Consider the following 16,337-nt stretch of genomic DNA (forward strand, 5'->3'; position numbering starts at 1 on the left):
CAAATCGCTGTATTCTGGAATCTCGTATAATAAAATCTTGATTATTTAAGAAAACCTCAGATATTTATTGATTAATGGGCATGAAAAACTGCCTCTAACTACTTGAAACCATGTCGAGCTGTTTAGAGTGACAACCACATAGCAACTAATGGAATAGAAATCGATCAGTATGGACACTGACAATATGTCTCAGAATGGTAAACCCGAAAATCGATAAACGTGAAAACTTTTTGATCAACATGGTAATGCTAAACCATTAAACGAAATAAGATAGTAATTTAATATTCTGTATAGTCGAATACAATAGATAGCTCTGATGCAACTAGACGATTTGGACTTTTCAGATCACCTAGCTTTCCTATCCCACACACATCAACAAATGCAGATGGAGACAACCAGTGTAACAGCAGTCGCTGCATCAGTAGGACTCAACATACACAAGGGAAAAGCAACATCCTCAAATACAACACAGAGAATACCAAACAATCACATTCGATTGGGAAACTATGGAAGAGATGGAATCTCACTTACCTAGACAGCATCATCGTCGACGAACGAGGAGGATCTGATGCAGACGCAAAGGTAAGGATTTTTAAAGCAACGGCAGCGTTCCCACATTTGACGAACATATGGAACTTAAAACAATTATCTGTCAACCAATATCAAAGTCACAATCTTCAATACGAACGTCAAGACAGTTAGTTCTATTATACGGAGCTGAAACGTGGAGAACTACCAAAACCATCATCAAAAGGGTATAAGTATTTATAAACAGTTGTCTATACAAGATACGCAATGTCCGTTATTGACCGGATACCATCAGCAACAGTCTACTGTGGGAGAGAACAAAACACCTTCCATCTAAATAGAAAATTAAGAAAAGATGTTGGAAGTGGATAGGTCCTACTTTGAGAAAATCATTAAACTACATTAAGAAGTAAGCACTAACTTGGAATCCTGAAGGGAAACGAGAAAGAGGAAGACCAAAGAACACATTATGTCGGGAATTAGAATCAGACATGAAAATGATGAATGGCAATCCAGTCAGTCAGTCAGCTACAACGTACGACCAGGCACATATATGCTTCCGTTCAAGTTAACATACCTCATTACATAACAAGATCAACACCGGATTCATGAAAAGTAGTTAATTCAGAGGTGGTAATATATAAAAGAAAGATTGCATATAAGAACATAGTACAGGAAGAAAGAATTAGTTCGTAGAAAGAAAGATACGAAGCGATTTTAATCTCTTAGTTTAAGGGAAGACAGAGAGTGTATACAGAGTTCGATGGAGAATGCTGGTGGGTCGCCTATGCTCTTTTACGAGGGATAACAGGAGTAAGTATAGTCGATAAGTACTGAATATTACTTTCGAGTTTGTAACAATTCTCGTCTAATCTACTATGAAACAGCAAAAAATAGATCAATACAATATATATATTGAGAAATGTAATTAAACTATTTAACATACCATTCGATGATAGCTAGATCTTAAATACGACGAAGGTAGTAGACCAACAAACAAACGCTGATAATTCATAAAAGGTATCATTGGTGATTTGTCTGAATTATTGATATAATTACTCTCGTATTCTGTGTTTAAAAGTTTCATAATTTAAATAAATCGGTATCTACCAATATCTAAAATATATAAAGAATCATCAGAGAAAGAATGAATAAATAAACATTAAACAACGACGAAATGTAAATTTAAATCAAATTAAACTATTCAGTACATCAATAACAAGTAAATAGAAGATAAATAGGTTTACTATATCAATATGAGTTATAGATAAAGTAAGACCATGTAGTACTGATTTGGATCGATCAATTTATACACACTATAGCAACGAAATGACCCAAATAAAGGTTGAGTAAAAGAATAGCAATAGAGATTATTTAATACCAATGATAGTGGTACGCTAAGAGAAACAAAATATAGTTCACATTATATATATATATATATTTCCTCGTAGGTTATTTTTTAAATAATTTAACGTTTACAAATCGGTTTTCTCTGTGGATACTCTCATTTACTTGAATATGAAGACAGTGATAAAAGGAAATTCTTTTTATGACCTAATCATTTACATAAGCGATTCATCAGATAAATGCCTTTCCATGATAATTTTGATTACTTACAAAAGAATTCAATTTCTTACCATTAATGGTAAGTACTTGTAGAATTCGGAGAGTAAGAATACGAAGTTTACAAACTGATTGGAAGAGAGCAGTTTAGGCTTCTTCAAGATTGTGAATAAACCAACTGTGTTTACATTTATCGAAACACATTTAAAAGCTGATTATCCCATTTTTATGTAACCTTACCGCCAAAGAATACCCAGCATATATCAAGAATCGTATTTTGTTTCTGCTAAGTTTCATCATTTGTGGTTTGTATGAGACATATATCCGCCAACGAAGCGGCGAGTAGACTGAACAGAAATTCTCTCTGAATAGGTTTAAACAAAATTAAGGTGGGCTAAGTGAATAAATGGAATTAGTTCATTAAGTCGTTTACTGTTGGTCTAAACCGTATGAATGAACGTCGTCTATTTGGTTGGTTTCTGTGTGACAACCGCGATCAGTGGTTGGAGATGGCTCAAAATCAGTTGAAATGGCGTAATGTATTCAGACTTAAACCTTGAGATTCAATGACATGTCTTAAATTTTATTTCTTAAGTTGCCCGAAACCATAGTTTTCAATGTTTAATCTTTCTCATTACAATTGTAACTACTATTATTTCGAAACTTATTATTGATCTTGCTAATTTCACTTCATTGAGCTGATGCCAAATTTGGCTGAAGCAGATTTTTATCAAGTCATGTGTTTATTTACACCAACTGGCTGAAAGGCAATAATCATATCGGTTGGTATCAAAGATATGTTTTATTAGTTGAATAGGAATATGGTTTAAATGTTACAAAAATGTACACCAAAGAGCTTTTTAAACACTGAAAACTTTCCACAATAGCGTCGCACGTAAAATGAATGCATATATGTAGTTCATTACTACTTCGAACAACCAGTACAAGGATAAGTGGTTGCTCTCACTACCGTTGTGCCATCGATAACATCCTAGGAAAAGTCCTGAAAGGCATGATAATGGCGTAAATCTTTTACTTAGATCTAAAATACGGATCTAAGTGTACTTTTTTTTACTATGAAATGGTATATAACGAACATGAATAGTATTACTTAGCTGGGCATCAGCGCGTAGTGTCAATAAAGGAAAAAGGACGTCTACAAGGCTAACAGGAGCATTTCTCTACATTCATGTTTGATATCGAACTATTGAGAAGAGTGGAATGTTTGTCAAGCAGTGAAAGATGAATTAGATTTCCATACAGAAGTTCAAATAGGTTTATTTTCATCTGAGAGATCTTGGATGTTTTGACACTGGTCAAATCATAAGAAATCAGGTATTCGACGCAAATCCTACTTAATGGATGTAAGACTAAAGATAATTAACGATTGTACTTGAGTATCGTCGTTTTCAAATAGTTGTTGAGAAATGTTACGCTGAGATTTAGTAGTATGTACTTCAGTATAGCAAAAATTGTGACACAAGAAGAGCTATTATCATTAACCACTGAACTAAAATACCGGGTTAGGGTAAAATAATACATTAAAAATACCTAGATAAATTGAAGTGTAACAAAGGAGCTCGTTAAATTGTTAGAGTAATCACAATACTTTCCTGTTTTTCAGGATTTTCGGCTGACTCAGTGGAATATCAAACAACATGAACATAGATATGATACATCGTTTCCAGTACAAACATTAAATGGAATGATACTTATGCAGACTAGAAGACCAGCAGCGATTTTAAGACTGGAGAATTACAAATGACTTCCAATAACTTTTCACTCCATCAACAACAAAGGAGCGTAGCTTAGTGATTAAAGATATTAGCTTTCAACCACACCAGAAACAGATTCAAACCCCGTTTTATCCAGACTTGATTCGAGCAAGCAATGGTGAAACTAGTTATGTGCTTCATAAACGAGTCACAAAGTTATGAAACGGTTTCATGTAACTAAGACTACAAATAAAATGCTCAAATAGTCAGAACCTACAGAAACTGTTGCATGGGTTAACAGAGTTAAGGTAATAAGACAGTAAAACAAATAATTGTAGAAACAACTTGTTGCCGACATATCTCTTTCAACTAATAAATGAATTTTCTCACGCGGACTAATGTGGTAAATTAGTAATTAAGATTAAAACGTTCTTTGTATTCGCAAAATTTTATTTAGACTAGTAGGTAACAAACTCAGCATAGAGTCTTCTAGGGTTACTGCCAACCACAAGCTTGAGTAAATGAGGGTTGGAAATCCTAACTCATATAAAAAACTGTTATAATAATCCCAACCAGAGTAGACCAAGTAATTCACCTAAACTCTGTTATGGGATTTAAAGAGCTAGTAGAAAAGGGTTATGATACCGCCACTATCAGATGGTCCTCAAGCTGAGATTGAGACTAAAGAAGTACTAGACAAACGCCATTACAAGAGTTTAGTACAACCTTCCTTCGGAATGCTAGCAGACTCAGTGAATTCGAGATAGCACTAAGCAGCAGGTTCCAAACCACACAAGATCTACTAAAAGAAACTACTATGAAGAACTGGAAAGGATTGAAGAAATAACTAAAACACGCTGCAAGATGTTGGGTAGCAAAAAGCACCAACATAAACAATAAAACTCGATAGACGCCTTGGGCAAGACGCAACAAGGGGAAAATAAGACGGAGATCGACAACAGTCGAACACGAGCAGATAAATTCAAGGTTTGACATGCAGAAGCACACAAACGAGTGAAGAGCATTAGAACTGGTAGGCGAAGATGTGTTAAAAATCTAGCAATGATTACAGAGAAAACTGAAACAGAAAGAAAGAATCGACAACTATATGATACGACGAAGCTAGCCCCCAAATGCCCTGGTACGGCCGAGAGTGGGGAGAGTCCGATCTCCCTCGAAAAAAGCTCTCACATGGCCACGCGTATATAGCTTCTGCCAGGGAAGTCCTAATCACTGCCTTCTCGTGGCGGGGGTGTTGTTGACGAAACTGAGAGGACGAAAAGCGAATGTCCGGCGCTTTAACCGGATCCCAAACCAATGGTGCACATGGGCCCCAGTATCCTGCGGGAACAAATGGCGTATGAACCAATTGTTGGTCACCGGCTTCCATGGGACTGCATCTTCTTACGATGCGCCGCTGCCTTGTGGATCAGACCTTCAGGTCGAAGGCTCTGGGAGTGGCCCCCTAAGAAAACCACCTGCTTCGGTTTGGGCACCCGGGCAGTATCACAGCCCTCACACATATCGAATGAGATTTGTGTGGTGCATATGTATTCGGTGCTTCCCTGTACCAATATTTATGTGTTAAAATAAATAAATAAATAATAATAAGTTAGCAGTGAAATACAGACGCTCAGCTTCGAGATCAACTGACCGGATTCTGAAGGATGGGTTGTATGCACACTAAATCACTACACTACGGATCATCGTTCAACAATCAGTTGAATAGAACTCGTCAATATACATCAACTTCATTGATTATGAGGAGGTGCTTGACTGTGTGGACAGGAGAACATTATGGAAACTTCTTCGACACTAGAGTTCCTGGGAAGAATGTCAATATTACCCGGAACTCATACGACGGACTACACTACAAAGTCACATGTGGAGGACAGCTGACAGATGCATTCCAAGTAAGGACCGGAGTCAGACAAGGCTGTTTACTCTCCCTTCCTCTTTCTCCTGGTGGTCGACTGGATTATGAAAACCTCCACATCTGACGGGAAGCACGGAGTACTATGGATGGCTCAGAATCAATTAGAAGATTTGGACTTTTCAGATCACCTAGCTTTCCTATCCCACACACATCAACAAATGCAGATGGAGACAACCAGTGTAACAGCAGTCGCTGCATCAGTAGGACTCAACATACACAAGGGAAAAGCAACATCCTCAAATACAACACAGAGAATACCAAACAATCACATTCGATTGGGAAACTATGGAAGAAATGGAATCTCACTTACCTAGACAGCATCATCGTCGACGAACGAGGAGGATCTGATGCAGACGCAAAGGTAAGGATTTTTAAAGCAACGGCAGCGTTCCCACATTTGACGAACATATGGAACTTAAAACAATTATCTGTCAACCAATATCAAAGTCACAATTTTGAATACCGACGTAAAAATTCATTTTTGGGAAGCTGAGACTTGGAGGACTCATTTATTTGAACACATAAATATTGGTACAAGGGGTCACCAAATAAATAAGCACCACACAACAACAAAGAGAACATGAAGAGATAGAGAATACAAAGTAGAACAAAAACGAACATAAGTGTATGAGGGTGAAATAATAATAATGAAAGGGGCAGTTCAACTAGCAAAAGTACAGCCAAAGATAATCCTTCCTGTTAAAGAAGTTACGTTCACTTTTTTATAAAGTAAAACAAAGTTACAGTAGGATCGCCACTGGCTCCTATTCTGAGCCATGTCTGATAACGTCTCTAGCCACTGTGTTGCACCATTTCTAGGGCCCCAACCAGGGAGTTGTGAATGATATCCTCAACTCGGAGAGGCCAGGTTCCGCAAGCACAGAGCAAGACTTATCCCGCAAACGCGTTGTAGATCCAACCTTTTACAACCAAAGTAACATCACGAAGGTTACGAAGATGGACCAGATTAGCATAAACCACCCTGGCTCTCAATTACTTACATCCATCAGAGCTGTTTTCAGAACATCATCGATAGCAAAGTTGGAGAGGAATGGTGAGGTTGGGCAACCCTGTCTAACCCCACTTGCTAAATGAAACAATGGAAAGAGATGGTTGTATGCCCTCACCCTACCTGAGGTGTTTGTATATAGGGCTTTTAGGATGTTAATAAACTTCTCAGGTACACTCTTCTTCAATTGATTTATTTATTTTAACACACAGACATTGGTACAAGGAGGCACCAAATACATATGCGCCACACAAATCCCATTCGATGTGTGTGAGGGCTGTGATACTGCCCGGGTGCCCAATAGACAATCCCAGAGAACAGTCCTGTCCAACGAGTCGAAGGAAGTCCTAATGTCGAGAAACATTATGACTGTTGGCTTGTGATAAGTATGACGGTGTTCAAACATTTAGCGGAGAGTGAAGATGTGATCAATACATCCTCGACCAGAACGAAAGCCCGCCTGCTCCTCGCGAGTCTATCTTTCTCGGGTTTTGGACAACTCTCACCAGAAAAACAGGTGTTTGTGAACAGCTCTCCATGCAAGATACTCCAGGTTCATGGATCGGACACCATCAGCAATAATCTACTGCAGCAGAGAACAAACTAGTTTCCAGATGAGAAAATTAAGAGGCGCTGAAGGTGGATAGTACACACTCTACCTAGACCATTAGACTGCATTACAGAGCAAGTACTGACTGAGTCTTCAAGAGAAAACGATATGACAGACAAAAGAAAACAAGGTCCTGGGGATCGGATATAGACGTCAAAATGATGAGTAGCAGTTAGCAACAACTGAAATAAAGAACTGAGAAGAGTTAATTAGAAATCACTGGTCGGTCGGTTGAAACGTGGAACCTGGTACTTGTGTACATCGACTCGAGTTACCATACTCTATTAGCAGTGTTAGGGCGAATTCCAGAGTGGCAGAGTCAGTAACAGTATGAATGCTGTTTGAAAAAATTACACATCGAAGATACGATGCATGAAAATACAAATTAGTGGAAAAAACGCATGAAAATGTGTGGGGAATTCAGATGCCTAAAATCTTGCAGAAAACAATGGACAGATACATTTTTTCTGTTGAAAACGATCTAGAGCAACGTCATTCGAAGTTTTAAGCATTGGTTACGAAGATCACGCGGACTTCAACTAGGTGATCAAGGGAAATAGGCTTAAGTGGGTGGGTAGCAGTTTATGATATAGGATTACTAATTTCAGCTGCATATTATAATTATAACGCCTATAATGCCGCACTACACTAGCGTCAAACTCTAAGCGTTATACAATTACGAAAATCCAAAAAATGTAGAAAAGAATTTATTTAGACCAGAATATAATAGTAAGAGTGGTTAGCGGATTCGTCCGTATAAAACGAAACACGAGTTCAAAACTTCAGTATTCGCAACTATAGCGTGGATGGAATGCGCGTAGCAGAGAAAAGAAACAATAAAAGTGTCTGAGCAACTCCGGACGCCACAGCATGTATCTCGTTGAATGTGATCCCCGTAGCCTTATACACACCCGCAACCACAATACCTGTTGTGAAAGTCAGCATTTATGAAATTTACTTGTAATTAACATGAATGATATCGTGTTTAAAACCCCCATGACAAGTATGAAGATAGGAGCACATATCCTAGAGGATTTATGTGCCTTCAAATTGTAAAATGCTACAAGAGAAGCAACTACGTGGATGAATATGTTGGAAGTTGCGGCCCATAAAAATATCCGGAATACGATATCTTGAGGCATTAAAATTAAGCTTAAACTTACAAGAGAAATCCACAGACTCAGCGGAAGGGAAATCTGCACCAACGTTCATCCTAACATCCCAAAATTCCGCACGAAAAGGCCGTTCAGTGTTTCTACATCCGTTATCAATAAACAAATTTTCAGTCTTCAGAAATAAGAACAGGAGGTCTATCGACCTATATTAATCCTTGAAGTTCGTAATAATGTTGAGGCTCAATCTCGTTTTGAATATATCAACAGAAGGTGCTGATATTACGTGTTCCTGTAGAGAATTCCAGTTCAAATGGTTGTGGACGGAATAGTAGAAGCTTTCGCTTAACGAGCTTCCGTGTCTAGTATCAGTGGATCACCAAAACCTCCAGGCAGGAACCTAGGTATGTTAACAATGAAAGAGGAAAAAGAAATTGGTAAATCATAGTATGATAATATCCTTAGTCCTTAATGATAGATCAAGTTGCCCCTAAAAGGACTACTGGGAAGTCGCTTGGGCTAGCTCGAACGGCAGCGAATTCCAGCATTTCACAACTCTTAAGGAGTAGTAGTTTTGTCTACAGTCCGTTCTGCTATGTTGTATCTCCGATTTCTGGGTGTCACCCACTAGGTTCATGTTGGAACTAAGCTTAATTAGGTGTTTAAGGGGATGTCCAGAAGTGTTCAGGGTACTGTAAGCCATTAGAAGGTCACCTCGAAGACGTCTATGCTCTAATGGGTAAAGGTTAAGTGATTGGAGGTGCTCTTCATAAGGTTTAAATTTGAGTCCTCGAACTGATTTCGTGGCTCGCCGTTGGATACGCTCCAGAGTGTCCTCATTCTTTTGGAGTGAGGGAGGAAATACTATGTTTCCGTACTCTAAATGGGGACGGATAAAACTAGTGAAGATTATGTGAAAAATTCTTCCGTCAGACTGGCCAAAAATGCGCTTCGATGTTACCAGTGCAAGGTTTGCACGAAAGGCATTTTTGTCACAGTTAGCATAAGACTTTAAATCGTAGGACATTAGGACTCCTAAATCATTTTCGACTTGGGATACTACTAGAGAGGAGTTACCTAAGTTGTAACTGTAGTCTGCGACATGTCGCAGATGGACTACTTTACACTTTGAAGTGTTAGAAGTAAGTCCGTTATTGTCTGCCCAACTTTGAAGTCAAGTCAGATCCTCCTGAAGTGCCTGTATGTCGTCCTGGTTGCGTATCTCTCTCCAAAGTTTCACGCCGTCGGCAAAAAGTAATAAGTCTGACGTTACCTGTTGTGGATAATTATTTATGTAGATCAAGAAGAGAAGAGGTCCTAGTACTGAGCCCTGAGGGACCCCACCAGGACATTTCATAGCCTGAGATGAAGTGAAGTTAACCCTGACCTTAAAATATCGATTTTCCAGATATGAAGTCAGCCAATCGATTAGAGGTGGTCTGATACCCAATCGTTTGAGCTTATTGATAAGACATGTATGGTTAACCTTATCAAAAGCTTTTGAGAAATCTAGGTAGATGATGTCAACCTTCCCTTTGTGATCAAAGATGCTTGTCCATCTATCCACCGCAGTAAGCAGGTTGGTTATACAAGAGTAACCCTTCCTGAAACCATGCTGTTGGGGTGAGAAGAAATTTGAGGACAGTAAATAGTTATGCATACCATCGCACATCAGGGACTCCGTAATTTTTGAGGGTATTGAGAGAAGAGCCAGTGGTCGGTAACTTGAAGTTTCTCCTCGTCGACCTCCTTTGAAAATTGGTGTGATGTGAGCCAGCTTCCAAATTTCCGGTAGTTTGCCTCGACTTAGCGAATGTGAGAACATCTCGCTAAGCGGTGTTGCCAGGATTGAGGCTGCTTCCCTCAGTATGGCAGAATGGACCATATCCGGGCCAAGAGAAGTGTCTTTTCTTAAGTGCTGCAGTCTCCGGAACACCAAGTCAGAGCTAAGGTTTGTAACACCTTAGGTTGGTTGGTTAAGAGTTGACCCCAAACTACCAAGCATATGCCAAAACAGTATTGTTCAAGTATTCACTCACTTCCTTATTTTGTATAAGCGTTATATTCCCTAATATCTTATATTGAATGTTGAGAGCCTTTGTTTGTCTGAACAGATAATCCAACGCTCCACTGTGACTGCGCTAAGATCGAAATAAAGACCTATTCACTACTTCTCTGGCTTCTTCTATCAATAGCACGAGGGTTACCTTAAAGCACGAAAGTGGTGAGCCCTTTTTGAACACAAATTTAACCTCATTTCTGTTATTAACATTTTTTTTACTTAATCGTAAAAGTAGACCTGATTATCCGCAAACTAAGTTGAGTATATAACTAGTTTATTCCGTATTATCTTAAGTTATTCGTGTTATAGTAACCATTTTTCGTGCTAACTTTATTGCTATATTTGTCACATACCTCATGTCAGACTCAATAGGAACCCATAATCTGGAGGATTTGTCACCAGTGGAGATAGACACTGTTATGACTACGAAATCTCGACTTCCAGAATTTGATCGTAGTGATCCTGAGTTGTGGTTTGCTCAACTAGAGCATTATTTCACGAGACACAATATCAAATCTGAAGGGATTCGCTATAGAGATTTGTGTTCTATCCTTCCTCCTTCAGTCGCCAAAGAAGTCCGTGACTTGATTTTAGATCCACCATCACCACAACCATCTTAAGACGAGAGATAATGAACCGTTTATCATCATCAGATAGTCAAAGAATTCAAAGACTTTTTCAAGGTGAAACACTAGGTGATCGGTCGCCGTCACAGTTTTTACGTCACCCCCAAGTCTTAGTGGGTGATAACACAGTGGGTGAAGCAGTCCTAAAACAAGGATGGATACAAGCTCTCCCATGCTACGTCCAACACTGTTTGGATGCACAAGATCCTGAAACCTCATTATCTCATTTAGCGCGTATAGCCGATAGAATAATGGAAAGAGGTCCTCCAACTGGATCAGGCACAATAAATCACACACAAAAAGTAGAATCAGCAAAAGACCCCGTCATAGAAGGACTCATTGCGAGTGTTAAGAGTCTCACTGAGGCTGTCACCAGAATGCAAATGGGTCACTTTGGAAAGTCCTTTGGAGTTGCAGACGAAGCTGTCATCAGTAAAGTTGATGTCGGTCGGTTGAAACGTCCGAGAGTATTGTTCAGCCAGAAGGTTAGCGGCATCGCCGTCGTTATTGGTCGGGCCATTAGGACCTAGCAGTTGCGAAAATCCAGTTTTGGCTTGACGAAGAGAGGCTGCATAACGGAATAATCTTTTAGAATTAGAGGTAAATTTTTCCATCAGCTTCATCTGGTACTGGAGCCTATCTTCTCTTATAGCCTTCGTGCATATGTTCCTTATATGTTTATATTGCCTGTACGCTCCACCGTTGTCAGTTCGTTTGTATTCTACCCAACAGTGCCTTTTGTGGCTTAGCAGGCGAAGAGCGCGTTTCTTGATGATTGTAGGTTGTTTGTAGCTTTTGGGAACCGTTTGAGGAACTGAATGGTTTGTAGTACGTAAGAGCGTGTGCAGTAAGAAGTCCCAATGACCGTCCACATCGAGCTGGAGGTGAACATCTCAACCTACTTGTTGTAGATAGTCCTGTAGAGCTGATACCTTCAATCACTTGAAATTCCAGAGCAAGTTGTTGGTGGGATATCTTAGCTCAGTTCTGCTGACAAAACTGAAGACTTGATCGCGTGATCGCTTTTCCCAGAGGAGCCAGGATTGAGAGGTTGTCAACTAGAAATTCGTTTGTAAATACCCAGTCTAAGCGCGACGGTATCTGACTATTTTTCCAACGAGTTGCCGACTTCACATTTTCGTATAATCCCAAGTTCTCAATGAGATTGAAGAACCGAGCTTCAGTTGAGTTTTCACCTCCAATATACGTATGTTCCGCGAAGTCGACTCTAGGGAGATTGAAGTCCCCTAGAATCAGGATACGCGTGACACCGAGACGCGTAGAGCGGGATAGTCCTTCCAGCATATGACTGTCATACTCGATGTCGGCAGTGGGCTTCCTACATATGACTCCGACTAGGCACCTCGAAGTACTAGACAATCTTACGGAGCACAACACAGATTCCTCAAGATTGTTAAACTCGAGGTTATGAACTTGGTGCACCTCCAAGCAAGATCGTATGTATACGACTACTCCACCCCCAACCCCTGATTTTCTGTCGTGGCGGAAAAAAGACATTCCAGGTATTGCTAACTCGTGGTCCGAGAACTGAGATGATACCCAAGTTTCAGATATTCCTATCAGATTGGCCTTGTTAGAGTTGCTAAGTTCACGTAACTCATGCATTTTGTTTGGTAGACTCATGGCGTTCATGTATAAGCAGTTTACGCTTTGAATTGGAAACGCGTGAGCTTCCTCCTGTTTGTTTGTGTGAGCCTTACGTGAATGGACAGGTAGCCTACCCACATGAGGTTTGCCGAGCTGGTAGGCCCCGTTCTTTACAGGTTTTTTTGTGATCAAGACAGTCCGCAAATGGAATGGTCAGCTCCAACCTGCCTTTGTGCTTGATCCTGGCGTCATGTGGCCTATCCGGGTGCACATGGATCACAGTTGGCAACCGACGTCTGTTGCCACGAAGTGCTTACAGAGTTGCAGCCGCCATATGGGAGAGTGGGAAAGTTATCCTCACTAGCCGTGGTCTAGAATTACGTCTTTCTTCGCTAGTCTCGTCACATGTTGAGCTAGTATGTTTTTGAGCCTCAAGGACTGTTTAATGAATTTCCATTCCCTAATATCAGAGTTTGCTTGACTAGGGTCCATGTTTTCCGGTACACCTTGCACGACTATATTTTTTCCGCGGAAAAACTCGCGAGATTCTTTGGGGATGTTCCGGATGAGATTGCGCTCAGAATACGGTATAACAGGTAGTATTCTTACATTCCCATCGGATTTCAGTAAATGACTAGCTAGCAGGACATTCTCTACGTCAGTCGCATTCTTAAGTGTTACGCGAAGTAGCCTCGGGTGATTGTGATGCTTAGATTCCTTTCCCAGAGTCAGCCGTGTGACCGTCAAAGGCTCTATTCTTGGAAGTTCAAGTTTCTTGTTCAATTCTCCCCAGAGCATCCTGTCATTTTTGTCCTACAAACTGAGAGGATGGTCAGGATTGTCTTTGAGGTTCATGATTATGAGAGTCATCACGAACCGTTATTATTTTTCCAGGTTTTCCGGTGAGTTCAAGTTCAGCACCTTGTTGTTTGGAGGTCGAAGCATGTTTTTGATTTCTAGGCTCTTTGATGACTGGACGGACATTCTTGGGGGTAGACTGTTCGACCAGATCACCAGTTGACTTCCGTACAACACTCGGGATGTTCAGCTTAGACGGTGACACCTGGTCCTTTTTAGCTCTATTAACGTGGGTCCAATCACCTACAGAGTTTTCGGTAACCACTGTTGCATTCAAGGACCCTGAGCTGGAAGACCCGAGTTTGCTAAGGGAGTCTATTACCGTGGACGTAATGATGGTGTTGAGTTTCAGCATGTCATCACTAGTGCTAATGCATGCTCCATCGATAGTAGCGCTGTCAAGATCCATATTCTTGTTTTCGTTGCTCGTCCTTGTTTGTCTACCCTTCTTATGACTGTCGTTTTCCAAGTTTGCTGACAACTTACTCCGCAGACCTGTCAATAGTACAATGATGTTACTCAGCAAGACTACAGTATCCGTACTGAACGTAACACATTCTCAATTATGATCCGACTCGCTGAGTCTGTTGTAAGCAGTTGCTGTGAGATCTGTGCACACTTCATGGAACCAAGCTTTGCAGCTGTCACACTGCATGCCAGATGTAACAGCGAAACTGCATCCAGGTCGTCTGCATGAATTTTTCATGACTATATTGACGTAAACCGTATTATAGACGCTCGTAAAAGCCTAAAACCGCTTTTAAAAATACACTAAAAACGGGCGAAAATGGATAAAAACGGATGAGATAAACCGAACTAGCCTTAACGTGAATAACTGAAAAAAAGCCGAATAGTAAGCTGAGGCAAAACCACAGTTAACTCTTCAATTGTGTGAAACCCGGAATAAAAGTAATCTACCGAACGTATAGCTCAGAAATGGTACTTTTGTTGCATAATAACACAGCGAAAGTTTAAGAAATGCAAATCACGTTAGGACTATTCTTCCTGTCTTAATGTACCTTCCGTATACTGGGAAACATCGAGGACTGCATTATCAGAAAATCCATCCGAACATTGAATAATTAATAGGCTTGTAGTGTGGCGTCGAGTCGCGGTCGACTATGATTACCACTACAAGAAGGTTGTGTACCAGATAACAGAAAGCGATTTGAAGTTGTGGCGAGATACATTAGTTGGCGATCTCGTGGTATCGAAAGAATACCGAAATCGCGCCAAAGGAGTACAAGCGCAATCAATGAGCAAGCAAAATCACAATCAACGGAAGAATGTCTTTAGTACAGTTAAAAAAACAAGTACAGTAAAACAACCACCGGTGAAATTACTTGTAACCATAAATGATTCTATCAAACCAGTGAATATAGGGGGAATATACCGCAGTCCGTGTTGCCTTGTTGACGACTTTATCCCAAGACACATCTGTTCTTGGAGTATGGCAGAATGTTGTCTCATCATTGGGGACTTCAACGCACCGCATATCAACTGGATAGAGCTTACAGCTCCAGGTAGTGGTTTCGATAGCGACCTTTTATCTACTGTTATTCAGTGTGCACTTGTACAATGCATTACAAAACCGACACGTATTGATTTGCAACATGTTCCGTCACTGCTGGACCTCGCCCTCACCCACCACTGTGAGGATGTCTTTGATATCCAGCACCTTCCTCCACTAGTGAACAGTGATCACGTTGTAATTCACTTTAAGTTTAGGACACATGGTATACAATTCGTATCTGCTCCACCCCGTCCCAATATCTGGCGAGCCAATATTCCGGCGATCAGAAACTGTGCTACCTCGACTGATTGGTCGGTCGACGCGGATGGATTGATCGAAGATGAATGGAATAAGTTTAAGGCTACATTCGAGTCCGTAACGTCGCCGTCTATCCCATGGTCAGCACGTAAGCTATCACATTGCCCTCTATGGATTAATAAGGAAACCCGTAAGCTGTTAAAGCGTAGGAAACATTTCTGGGACTTATTCTTGTTGACAGGTCACGAACCATTTAAGCGTGAGTACCAAAAATTCCGTAATATCTGTAAGAAAACCATAGCCAAATCCCGTACCACTTACGAACGACAGTTAATATATGATAGCCGTACTTGTCCGAAACGATTGTTTTCGTATGTTAAACGGCGGACGAAACGTAGTGATGGTATTCCCCCGTTACTGTTACACGAAAATTCAGAATTACTAGCCGAATCAAACCAAGCAAAAGCTGAAACATTTTCAAACTATTTAAGCGAAGTCTTCTCTACGTTCATTGTAACAAATACTTGTCCCACTCACACCGAGATACCAACCATTGAATCTGTACAGGTGACTGAGGAAACTGTCCTTCCGTTGATAACTAACCTCAAACCTGGTAAGATACCGGGCCCTGACGGGTTACATCCACGGTTGCTGTCATCTCTTGCGGACATTATTCCAAAACCGCTTGCGCCACTCTTCAACATGTCCCCTTCACTCGCTCAACTCCCTAGAGATTGGAAGGACGCTATAGTCAGTCCTATATTTAGAGACGGTCAGCGACAGATAGTATCTAACTGTCGGCCTGTCAGTCTAACTAGGATAGTCGTTAAGTTACTTGAAAATATAATTCAGGTTAGGTTGCTAAGCTACATAGATTTACACAACCTGTTAGCTCCTGAGCAACACGGTTTTCGTAACAAGCGTTCATGCTTGACTAAC

The 16,337-nt window shown here is 40.4% G+C and overlaps 1 protein-coding gene across 2 annotated transcripts in view; it reads right to left on the minus strand.

The window, feature by feature from the left end:
- The window catches only part of ENTPD5_1 (Ectonucleoside triphosphate diphosphohydrolase 5), a 33,217-nt gene extending 24,457 nt beyond the window's left edge, over positions 1-8,760 (minus strand). Inside the window, exons 1-4 of one of the 2 annotated variants that reach the window (XM_051212574.1) lie at positions 8,320-8,760; positions 6,053-8,287; positions 1,639-1,644; positions 1,475-1,596 (exon numbers count right to left, since the gene is read on the minus strand). In XM_051212574.1, the coding sequence (XP_051072764.1) occupies positions 1,475-1,555 (81 nt within the window). In that variant the 5' untranslated portion in view covers positions 1,556-1,596; positions 1,639-1,644; positions 6,053-8,287; positions 8,320-8,760. Of the gene's footprint in view, positions 1-1,474; positions 1,645-6,052; positions 8,288-8,319 lie in introns of both variants that reach the window. The other variant, XM_051212575.1, reaches the window with a different exon arrangement.
- Between the last annotated feature and the right edge of the window lie 7,577 nt (positions 8,761-16,337).

This window comes from Schistosoma haematobium, chromosome ZW (assembly GCF_000699445.3).
Source record: "Schistosoma haematobium chromosome ZW, whole genome shotgun sequence".
In the NCBI taxonomy this organism is placed as follows: Eukaryota; Metazoa; Platyhelminthes; class Trematoda; order Strigeidida; family Schistosomatidae; genus Schistosoma; species Schistosoma haematobium.